This window comes from Manis pentadactyla, chromosome 3 (assembly GCF_030020395.1).
Source record: "Manis pentadactyla isolate mManPen7 chromosome 3, mManPen7.hap1, whole genome shotgun sequence".
NCBI classification, from domain to species: Eukaryota; Metazoa; Chordata; class Mammalia; order Pholidota; family Manidae; genus Manis; species Manis pentadactyla.
The window spans coordinates 57,242,433-57,255,102 of NC_080021.1; the positions used below are offsets into that span (position 1 = coordinate 57,242,433).

Consider the following 12,670-nt stretch of genomic DNA (forward strand, 5'->3'; position numbering starts at 1 on the left):
TCAAGTAAAGCAGCACTTCAGATCTGAAGAAACTTAGAACTCATAATATAGTTAAGGAACTAGGTGAATTTCCTCAGTATGGGGAATATGTTGTGGATTGGGAACTATTTTTTAAGAGGTCTGTGGGAATCAACATTAAGCTCTCATTTAAGGGATGGAAAAACTGAGACTGATTTATTATTTGTTAATTAAATTTACAGCCCAGATTCCTGGTGGATAATTGAATTTGCTTTTTATTTTTCATTGGTGCAAAACATTTGGAATGAGAACCTGGCATGCTTTAAAATGCCATTACTTATTTTGTTGTAACTGTCAGGTATTTCCTGAGACAATACTGTCCCAAAGAGCCTTTGCAAGATTCTTTACTTAAGAATCTCCAAGGTAAATCTTTATGTTCCTCAATTCAAAAAATCACGTAAAATTGTAGTTTTAATAGAAACTCCAGAAAAGGAAGTCAAAGTTTATCCCAAGATAATTATCTTACTCTACACAGGGATAGATATGTATGGGAATAATAGAAGGAAACTCAATGCACTGAGCAGAAAACTGTCAAAACAGGAACGTTTAAAATATTCTGAGGGCTAAAATTAATCTATGCTCTAAGTCCAATGACCATTAGCCAGGGAGGACCAAAGTTGAGAAATTTCCATTAAAACATGACTCAGAGAGAAAAATGCAGAAGCTGGTTATGATCCAATATCATTGCCCATTGGTTATTCCTAAGATCACATGTTCTGGGCATCTTTAAAAGGAAGTTATCTGGACTCAAAAGTCATTGCACTTTCCTGGAAGCGGCAGCATTTTTCACACCTTGAAAGCCAAGGAAGCCCACAAAATGTGTGATGCCTTTTTGGGCACCTGGAAACTTGTCTCCAGTGAAAACTTTGATGATTACATGAAAGAAGTGGGTAAGAAAATGTGGTGTGGGGTGACTGGATTTATAACTTTTTCTCTGAGGAAGAGGGGTTTATGGCTGTTTTTCACTCTGAAAGTATTGGCCAGATAGATATAAAATGCTGCTTTTTATATAGAGGCACCACAAAGATCCAATGAAAATCACTTGTTTCTAGAAACTCTAGACCTGTCACAAATAATGCTTCCTGAAGGTGAACCAATATGAAAAGGGTCTAAATGGAATTTTTATATTCTATAGACATGACAAGATTTTGTTAGGTGGCTAAACTTGGGTATCTTTGTTCTACTTGCCTCTCTGCATGTTTTTCTTTATTCTTTCTTGCATATAAAATGAGCAGTAACTTGGAAATACAGACATATTTATTTTTTAGTATGCAATGATTTTTCACTTGAAACCAAGAGCACTGTATTTCTCATCTTAATGTAATTTTTAAAGTAAATATATGTTAACCAATTATTGTCTCACTGTTAATCCATCCAAATGTGTGGTTGTTTTATGGGAGACAAAAATCTTAATTTCACAAAACATGTTCCTTAAAAAGCTTTAATATTTCTTTGGCAAGGAATTACATGAGATGTCATAGAATTATCAAATAATTTAAAAGGAGAACGATATGTACATAGCATAACTCTTCTTCAATAATGGAGTCTTTCAGGTTTTTGGTTAGATTAACATCAGATTGTGCAAATGTTGCTGGTGTGTTGTGCCAACATGCCTCAGATAATCATGGTGGTAAAGCAAGGTGGGGAGGGAGGCTGGTTCTGACTCAGGCAGCTCCTACCTTGAAAGCCCCTCTCCCCACACACCTCTGCAGGATAAAGCCACATCCGTAGTAAATTGAGGAAGGATTTTTACACAATATCTTTATCAAGGGTTAGGATTTAATCTCTTAAGTATCAAGATTTAACCTTCTCCAAAATCGTATGGTGTATTTTTTGCTCATTTTTAACTACTATTTTCTTTGTTTATAAATAAGATGGAAATCAGGGACTTCAGTGTGAGACCTAACTCTCTAGAATATCAACTAGTTGTGATTCAATAAACTAATTCATCTGTGCTGATATAGAAATGCCAGAATTTGAGGCTATTTTGCTATTGACTTTTAGAAACATTTTACACTTTTAATATTTATATTTACATTCTTATACCATTGTGTTTTAAAATTATAAAGTGGAATGAAAATGAAAGACAATAGGATGCCTCCTGAAATTAGCTGCTCTAATTGATGATCATAAGCAGTATTGCCTTCCTCAGTCAAATAAGGATGGAGTTAACCAAGCAGAGCATGATTTTTTGCTAGAATCAGCCATTCTGGATTTACATTCCATGATGCATTCATCCAGCATCTGACTCACTCCATGTGTTTGAAGTATTTTGTAACAGAGCCAGGACAGGATGAAGCAACATATTACCTTTCCACCTGTGGCCACTTTTCACCCAGGCATCACTTGTTTTGTATAATAATTCTCTTTCTGTTTCCCCCACCTTTCCATTTCTAATTTCTGGTATTGATTGGCAGCCTTTAGTCAAAGAAATGGCTTAGGTTTATGTACAAGTATTTAAACAATTCACATGTCTGTGACTGTCGCAGATTCTGTATGAAATATGCAATGACAGCAAGTTCCTGCTGTCCACGTCAGGTTTTAAGTTGTTCTTTTACCTTACACAAGGGAAAAAAATCCTTTTTTTCCTTTTTTTTTTGAAGAGGAGTTTGCAACTGTGTTGATTGGGAAACAAAGTGTTGATTTCTAAACTTATTAAAACAATGATTTCCTAAATTTTGAAGTTGTCACAATTAATGTTTAGATCCTCTTTAATAGTTCCTATAATTTATTGGGTATAATATCACCATTCTAATAAATAATATAAGAGACATTTTTCCTTATGGAGAAATTAATCAAACTCTTCATTTCATGGTGGAGTAATGTAGAAAGTCAAGGAAACTAGCCTTGGCAGCAAAGGCTCTGAAATGTGATTTTTGTAAACCCAAACAGATTTTTTTTTAACTGAGTAACTCTTTATTGGTCCCCAAAATCCTATTGAGAATTCTGTTTGTGGATAAGATCATTTTTGTTATCTAAGAAGGAAAGGTCATAGTGCTCCAGGTGTTTAATGAATTGAGTAAAATGATATTTGCTACCCTAATGGTTGAATTAATTTGAGAGTGAAATGACTTTTAAAAAATGTGTATATTCCAGAAGACTTAATCTTTGTATATACCCTTGTTAAAAATTAACAGTGAGTCTCCTGAGGAGTTAGTTATATGTGAAACCCAGAAGGGGAAATTCAGACTCCATAGCTAATTATGCCTCACATGGATTTTTTTTTAGTATTAAACTGCTTTACTTACTTTAGTAGCTGTTTAAATGAGACCTTTAAGAAACTCACTGGTGTTTCATCCCTTCATGCACAGGCATACCCACCTACATACACCTGCAGGTACAGTAGCACACCACAGCTCTGATTTAGATAAAGATGTGAGAGAAAATTATAAGCCTGACTTTAAAAAAAATTTTTTTTTTCAACTGTAGGAGTGGGCTTTGCCACAAGGAAAGTGGCTGGCATGGCTAAACCCAACATGATCATCAGTAAGAACGGGGATATGATCACCATCAAATCGGAAAGCACCTTTAAAAATACTGAGATTACCTTCAAACTGGGCCAGGAATTTGATGAAGTCACTGCAGATGACAGGAAAGTCAAGGTGAGGAATAAGGAGTTGGAGCAGTAAAAGCCTGGTTTCTAAATGGCTGCTACCTACATGAAGCCATTTTGTAATAAAAGGAGGAAAACTACTTTAATCATAGGCCAAAGATCCCTGATGTCCTAGATTTAAACCATGCTGCCTTCAGTATTTAGGTGGTGAATCTTCCCCTTTATATAAAATTTTCTTATTTAAAAAAATGATTAATGTAATTCATTTGTCATGCTATATAGAGAGTATTTGAAATGAATTAAAGTAACAGCAGTGTTAGAGAATGTTTATAAAGAGTGGAAGTAAAAAAACAAAAAATCTCCGATAATACTACCATATCAACATAAATTTATTATCTATATTCCTTCATATTATTTTTTTCAAATACATGCTTATATAATATTCTAATCATAATTTATATGTAATTTTGTATACTGTTGTTTCTGACACTCATTTTTTTCTTGTAATATATTTTAGTAATTTAGAATTACTAATGACCTCAAAATACTCCTTCAAACAATAGTGTTGTATTTTTTGTTCTCTTTTCCTTCACCATATGCAAATTGTAATAATTTTTTATTATGCCCACAGAGCATCATAACCTTAGATGGAGATGCCCTGGTACAGGTGCAGAAGTGGGATGGAAAATCAACCACTATAAAGAGAAAACAAGTGGATGATAAACTGGTGGTGGTGAGTGACTTCAAGCTATTTATTCTAGATTCTACTGCTAGTTCATTTTATAATCATTCTACCTAAAGAAACAGACAGTCACCCCGGCGTATGTAGATTAAAAAGGTGATTGTGTTGGGAATATGGTTTCACTCTAGCAAATGCCCTTCATGCTTTTAAGCTCAGCCCAGGCATGTTGTCCCCAGGAAGTATTTCCTGACCCCTAAGCACGTGTCATATTATATTTTTGCTTATATTTCTCATTCATTGTATAGATTGTAAGGTTGCTTGAGGGGAAGACTTGAATCTTCTCGGTTTTTTTATCTCCCTAACTTATTACAATATCAGGTGTATGTAGAAGCCCAGAGAAGGTATCTGTCAAATGACTATTTTTTCCCTCCCAACACTGGAGACAAATAAATTCTTGGTTTAGTCCCATGACTGAACAAGAATTTTTTGTGTGTGTTTAGGAATGTACCATGAAAGGAGTCACTTCCACCAGAGTTTATGAGAGGGCATAAGCCAAGAGACACTGAGCTGGACTGAAGTTTGCATCGAACTCTAAGACATTCTTTTGGATATATTGGTCAAACATGTGTTGTTATTTTCTACTAATTTGCAAAAAACTGATTGCCTACTGAACAGAGTTTATTCAATGTGGTTGTGTTGGTTAAATAAAACTTTTTAGATTTAGAAGGTGCTGTGATGATTTATTCATTATGCTGAATAATTTTACTCATAATTCAGTGAAGGAAATAGAAAATTCTATTTTTCTCTGTTTCTGGTATAAGTTATATGATTTTTTCATAATAATGGTAAAAACAAATATTCATGAATTTTCCATTGTCTTAGGTAGAAGATGACAAATTTTGCTATTGCTGAGTATGAAATCCTTCTTTAGCATGTCTGCAGTCAATTCATTCTCAGAGACCTGAGGTAGTTTTAAATACAGTGAAATTGTCCACAGCCAGCTGGCCCAAGTGCTGTCATTTCACACCAACCTGTCGTAGAGCACTGAGAGAGAGAGAAAGAAGGAGAGAGAGAAGTGGAGTAGCAAGAAATGTTGTAGAAAAAGATTTCCAAGCTATGATTTTTAACCTGGACAAGTATTGGTAAAACAAGCTCTCTCTGGAATCTCTCAAGAATTAAGTGCAAATAATCCCATAATATTCACTCCAGAAATGAGGTGAAAACTTTGGAATGAGTCATAATGCAAATGTCTTTACACTGGTTTCTGAAATGTTCTTTCCCTTACCAATGGAACTTTTAATTCAAATAAAATATTGAATATGTTCTGGAACTTTTTACTCAAATAAAATCTCCATGGAATCATAAAATCTCCATGGGACATAAATGATAAAGAGGTTTTCCAGGTAAGTGTGTGTGTGTTTGCACCTGTGTGTATGAGAGTTGTATTTTCTGTGCTTTGTGGAAACTTTGAAACTCTGCTTACATCATTGGAGTTCCATGCACACAGATTGAAATTTCCAAACCACAAGCTTACACTTTATAGTAAGCCAAAATCTGTTAAAGTGTGTGCTGCAGTTGATAAAATTCTGTTTGTGATGCTTCCTTTAAAAGTAAGTCCATTATTTTCTGAATTCCTATCCTATGAATAATACCAAGATATGGAAATGCTGGAAGAGATCAGGGCTAAGTTCCTGATCATAAGAATTTGCTTTCTTTGCAAAATGAGAAAGTCAGACTCTCACTTTGGTCTCACTGGAGAATTGGAGAACTCAAAAGGACAAGATATGTAGGGACTGATTAGGACAATTCTTGGTAAACCAATATTTATTCAGCATTACAGAGCCAGGTACTTTAGTTCACTTATCATCAGAATAATATGAGGAAGATTTAGTATTCCTGTTAACAGATGAGAAAACTGGGATTCAGAGTTTATAAAGCTAAGTAGGGAGTAGATACAGGAACCTGAAATTCAGGGGAGCAATCCTGGCTGGGATATAGATCTAGGAGCCATCAGTATCCAAGTGATAACTTAGCTTGTAAACAGTGATGAAATCATCCAAGGAGAAGAGAGAGTTAGAAAATAGAAGAATTGAAGATGTTGAAGAGGATGTCCCAGGCAACTCAATTTGACATACTCTGCACTGAACTCACCATCACTTCCCCTTGCACACATTCCCATACACTTGGTCTTTATCTTATTTTCCACATCTCAGTGAATTTCAGAATGTTTATGTTAATTGCCCATTCCATAAATCTTAAACTCATCCTTGAATATGCCTTCTTCCTTACTCCACAACATCTATTTTATTTATTTTTTGATCATCTTGATTCTTAAAATGGCTATAATGTTTGCTTTTCTCATTCCCATTGCCAATACCACCATAACTTGTTTTAAAAATTACTTTAAGGTCTTAATAAATCTCCCTCTTTCATTTTCTCTCCTCTTCTCTCTTTACCAACCCCTGTAGACTTCATGAATGGCATTCACACAATGAAAATCTGGCCTGGACACTCGCTGATTAAAGCCTTTGAGCAGCTCTCATTGAAGGCCAGTCCCCATTGTGTGGCATGTACACTTGTCTTATGCTTGACTTGTCTTATCTCACTCAGTTTTATCATTGCTCTTGTTCTCTTCACACTCCTTGTTTCATTCATACCAATTTTCATGCTTTTTATTGCCTCTGTTTTTTTGTTTGGGGGATTTTTATTTTCTTTTTCTTTTTTCATATTCTGCATCTTCCTTTCTAGAACTCTCTACTCCCTTCTTCCTCAGCCTTCCCCAACCTTTAATATGTCTGTGCTAATCCTTTACAAAGTTGCATTAGTGACACTTCCATGTATGTGTATTTGCATATTTAGTTATTTTTGAAAAATGTGCTCCTGAAGTTTAGCTCTTATTTTTCAGTTGATGTAGAAGCATAGAGTAAGAAGATTCAATATAATGCAAATTTGCTAGGTAGTCAATTTCTTGTTTCTACATTTTCATCATAAAACTAAGGCCATAGATACAAGAGATATCTTCAAGTATCAGCTTATCTTGCCTGAAACCTCTTTGAAGTTCATATAATTTTCTATTTTCTGACATTGCTTCTACCAACACACAGACAGAAGTATAAAGGAGATTCTACTTGAAAGGAAGAGAGACAGAATCAAGCAGATACTTCTCAGAAAGACAGATGTGTGGGTATAGGGTCCATTTTTATCTTGAAGCAAGTATTAATTGTTCAAAAAGTCACTCACTTTCTCTTTGGAAACAGTGAGAATCAGATGACAGGCTGGACCAACATATCCTTTCTTTTTTCCAATTCCCACCACAACTATCACTGAGCTACAATTTCTGGTTTAGAAACACTTCTTCCAATGCCAAAGCATTACTGACTTCAATTTTTTCTGGAAAATTATGCATCTGTTTTGAGCAGGTGATCTAGCCTCTTGCTTTGAATAGTGGTTTTCACCCAAGCATTATTGTGCTATGAACCATGGTTCATAATAAATATTATGAATAATAAAATACCAAATATAATACCAAATTTTTTTGGTATTATACCGATAATAAAATACCAAAAGTTTGTGAATTATTTTATTTTTAAAAATAAATTGCTCAAATTCAGCATTATCCTGTAAAATAGTGTTTTTCACAAACCTGCTGTCTTATTTGCCTTCTTGCATGGGAGAGAAAAGAGTTGAGATACCACTTGTACATGAGAATTACTCGAGTTTGTGAGGCACCTGCAAAGGTTATCCCTCAGGAGTGTTGCTTTAGTGAAGGAAAATAGATTGGGAATTCTTGTCTTAGAATATGTAATCCTCCAAGATGGCCTTTAAATGGTGATATTTTCCATCTTTGGGGTCTATCTTCTGAGCAGTGTGTGCATAGCACTCCTAAGCAGAATCAATGGGTGCAAGAAAGGGGTGGGTGAGGGACAGAGGCACAGCACTTGGATAGCTTATCAGTGAATAGCACTCTGATCAGTAGGTACAGAAAACACAGTTTTGACCTTTGACAATTACAGATCCATCCATCCACTCATACACCAGCCCTTCTCAACCCAGAATAGACAAAATAACATATGTAGTCAAACAAGTAGAAAAATGGTAAGCAATAAGGAAAAGAGAAGTCAGCTACTGACAGTACTTCAAAGGCAAAGATTGTGTCAGCTGGGCCCCCAGACTCTGGCACAGTCATCAAGAGAGGCAGAGATTAATGAACACTAATTGAATGAGTGACTGAACTCTTTTGTCCCAGGTATGGTACAGAACACAAAAAAAATGATGACTCATGTTCATGCTTGCAGTGTAACAGAGAAATAGTGTGAACACCACCTAATCAGCTACAAAAATTGTCCTGATAGTTCCTCCTCCTCATCTCATCTCTCACCACCAGAATCTAGGATGGGTTAAACCTTTCCACCTCATGATCACAGAAAAATGTGTGTCTTCTTACTATAACAGTATTGTCACAACATCATTGCTCTTCCCCATTCACTAGGTTGTCACTGACTCTAGAGCAGGAAACTTACATGTAACAGTGTAAAATGGCAATCCACAAAAATAGAAGAAAATATTTGCAAATCATACATCTGATAGAGGATTAATATCCAGAATAGTCTGATAGAGGATTAATATCCAGAATAGTGAGCTCCTAAAACTCAGTGACAACCAAAAGCAAATAACCTGATTGAAAAATGGGGGAAGCACTTAAATACAGTTTTCCAAATGAGATACACAATGTCCAGTAAGCACATGAAAAGTTGTTCAATATCACTAATCACTAGGGATTATACAAATAAAAATTACAATGAAATGTAAAGTCACATCCATGAAGATGGTTATTATTTTAAAAAAATAGAAAATAATGTGTGGTCAGGATATGGAGAAACTGGAACTCTTTTGTATCATGGGTGGGACTGTAAATGATACAGCTGCTGAGGAAAACAGTATGGCAGCAAAATCTTCCAAAAATTAAAAATGAAATTACAATGTAATCTAGCAATTCTACATCTGAGTATATACCCAAAAACTTGAAAGTAGGATCTCAAAGAGATATTTGTACACCCATGCTCAAACCAGTGTTATTCCTAATAGCTGAAAAAGCAGAAGCAATCCAAGTGTCCATCAACAGGTAAAGGGTGGTATTACACATGAAAAAGAAAGGAAATTCTGACATATGCTACAATATGGTTGGACCTTGAGGACTTCATGCTAAGTAAAATAAGCCAGTCACAATAACAACAATGACGCACACACAGTGTATGAGTCCACTTAAATGAGGTTCTGACAGTAGCAAAAAAAAAAAAAAATCAGAAGATCAAGGAGACAGTGTTAGGTGGTTTCCAGGGCTTCAGGGATGAGGGGGAATGGGGTAGAGTTACTGTTTAATGGGCATAGAGTTTCAGTTTAGCAAGATTAAAAGTGTTCTGGAGATAGATGGTGGTGATGGTTGTACAACCATAAGAATTTATTTAACACCACTGATCTGTACACTTAAAAATGCTTGATAGTTAATTTTATGTTATGTGTATTTTACCACAATAGACTATTAGAAAAAAAATCTAGTGTGGCTTCAGCTGAAATATTACATGTACAACAAGAAATTATCAGACACATTTTTGAATACTTTTGTAGCTTACAGTATACATCATTCTTTACCAGTATCCCTCACCAATGGAGAATGTAGCATTTCAAAATTAAATTTTATTAAAAACTACTTAATATCTACAATGGCACAGGAAAGAAAGATAATATAGAAAATGTTATATTGGGGAAGCATATAAGAATGAGATAATAGAGAAATAAGCATTGAAACTGTCATAAAAAAAGACATCTGACTATTGTATAATAAATCACTGTATTGTAGTTCCTTTATTAGAATTAACAATAAAGAACATTCTAACTTTACACATTTTAACTTCAGGAAATGGTACTTTTCCAAAATAATCAAGCAAAAGTGCCAAAGGCTGTTTGTTGGTGGTAGCGACAGGCCAAGCAGAGAACTTTCTTAATTGAGAAGGGAGACTTGCATGGTGATAATGAAGCCTTGAGTTAAGATGAAGGGAGTCTGAGAATCTCTCTACCGTCCAATGACCATACTGGAAAGCCTATTAAATGAGCGGGTCAGAAGAGAACAACGTATTAAAACCTTGTCTTTAGTCACTGTTAGATTAAGATAAATAATGAGAGAAACCATCAGTTAAAAAGAAATAAGCACTATTTATTCCTTCTGTCATTCATTTGTAAAAACATTTATTAAGTACCTACCATATACCAGTCACTGTCATAGGGACACAGAAGTGAATAGGAAAATTTCCTTTGTTTGATAAAATAGCTCAGTGACAGCTAGCTGGAGGATAACTGGTTGCAATAGCATGAGAAAAGTTCTCTAATACACTTCTATTAAAGTATATTTGGGATCAATCACCTTTGAACCAGTTTCACAGAGATGTGAGTGGTACTGTAAAGATGGGAATTGCTTGCATGAGGCCAGTATCATAGGACACATGTAATTGGTTGTTCGGAGTGCAAGTTAATCATTTGGTGAGGCTGTTTACAAATGCATGTATACCAGTTACACAGGCTTAATCTGCAAGTAACAAAAACTCAGACAGGAAGTTATTTAAAAAATATGGAATTTATTAATTCACATAATAAAAATTCTAAAAATAAAGTGGCCTTTATTTTCTCCCCATCCACTCTGCCATGTTCAGTTTTGACTTCATCTTTGAGCTGATAGCATGATGGATGCAGCAGTTCTAAAGGTCATACAAGAAAGCAAAATGTGCAAAGAGAGACCATCCTTCTGCTCTGTTTTAGGGGTAGGACATTTTTTTGAAGCCAGAAACTTGACTTTTCCTTTCATCTCACAGGCCAACGAAGTTCTAAAATGAGTCACAGGATTGATTTCTGAGTCAGTCAATGGCAAGGGAATTGTAACAAGGATGGCTGCACTGATGGGAGACCTTTGTCATGGTACCCCACTGGCAAACAGCAGAGCCATGTATGCTTGCTTTCAAGCAGAGTTCAAACACATCCAGAACAGTAAAGCAAGATCTAGTCCCTTGCTCTTGATTTGAACATCACCTCTGAGGGCACTTTCAAATGCTAAGGCCCTCATTTTGAGCACGCGTCTCAGTTTACTAAAACTGACTCCAGGATTTTTGCTGCCCCTGTTTCTCCATCAGATATTTTAATAACTATTCTACTTATAAAGTTATTGCATTATAAACTTTTTCTTTATATGTTTCATCAGAAGAAATCCTTTACACCATTTAAGTTATAACTTTGTGGTAACAAAACATTAAAAATTTCATAAAAATTTTGCTTTTTCACAAAGAGATGGTATGAGTAAATATTTGTTTGAATTGAAGGAATAGTTGACACAGGCAGATAGTAGTGTGGTATTCTTCTTCTGGTGCTTAGTACTCTAAAAATTTTCCACCTTTCTCAAAACAGCTGGGGTTCAAAGCTGTGATATAAATCTTCGGCTTAAGACTCTAATCCTTCTTAGTAAGTTCACTGCATGCAAAGTCCCAATTGCTTGGGTTGCAGGAGATTTTTGGGGTTCAGGAGTAATTGCACAGAGAGATATAATTATCTGATGCCTTTGTCTTTCTTTTTAATGTAAATATCAAAATAACATATTTATCCCTAAAATTTCCCCTAATGATTTCAAGTGGTATTTTAATATCAGTATTAGTTTGCAAGCCTAAAAGATGAATTTTCCAAACATTAGCTCCACGTGCTTTTTAGAGCTTCAAGTACAAAACACTATTCAATTATAATTGTTACCTTTCTTCCCAGTTTGCAATTACTTGATCAATAACGATAATATTAATAATACTCTACACCTCTTGCTAAGCAACTGTAGACATTTCAGTTACACTAACTAGTATCAATTCATCAACACTGCAAGGAAGAGAGGGGGAGATATTTTAATGAAGAGGGTACTGTGGCACTGTGACTTGTTCAAATAAAAAAACAGCTGAGGTGGACCAGGCAAGGATGTCCTTGTATCAAGTGGGAAAACAGTCCAGTCAGGTGTTCATCAGACATTTGTTGGGATATTTGATGATTCCGCATTCATAGTTCAAAAGTCTGATATTTACTGAAAATTATCTTCTTTCCACATTCCACAAGTAATGTTTATCAGGTGACTCTTGGGGTGTAAATTTCTTGGCTAGAAGCTATAATAATTGACTTAAATTCAACTTTACATGTTGATTTTCTGTTTCTTAATTTGGAGGTAAATAAAATGATTCAGTGCTGGTGCCTAGAATCTCTGGACTTGCTGCTGCCCATTGGCTGTTTCAGAAGAGTCATATGATAAAGACGGCTTTTAAATTAAGACACTGGTAGCGCTGTACTGTCTATGGTTCTTCGGCCTTCTGCCGTGAGTGCCTCTTCTCAGCAAGCTTTGCATC

General features: G+C 35.2%; 1 protein-coding gene across 1 annotated transcript; it reads left to right on the forward strand.

The window, feature by feature from the left end:
* Positions 1-750: 750 nt before the first annotated feature.
* LOC118929391 (fatty acid-binding protein, adipocyte) lies at positions 751-4,979 on the forward strand. Its single transcript, XM_036919432.2, has 4 exons — positions 751-908; positions 3,448-3,620; positions 4,203-4,304; positions 4,754-4,979. The coding sequence occupies exons 1-4, from the start codon at positions 836-838 to the stop codon at positions 4,802-4,804; spliced, it is 399 nt and encodes a 132-aa protein (XP_036775327.1). The 5' UTR covers positions 751-835; the 3' UTR covers positions 4,805-4,979.
* Positions 4,980-12,670: the final 7,691 nt, after the last annotated feature.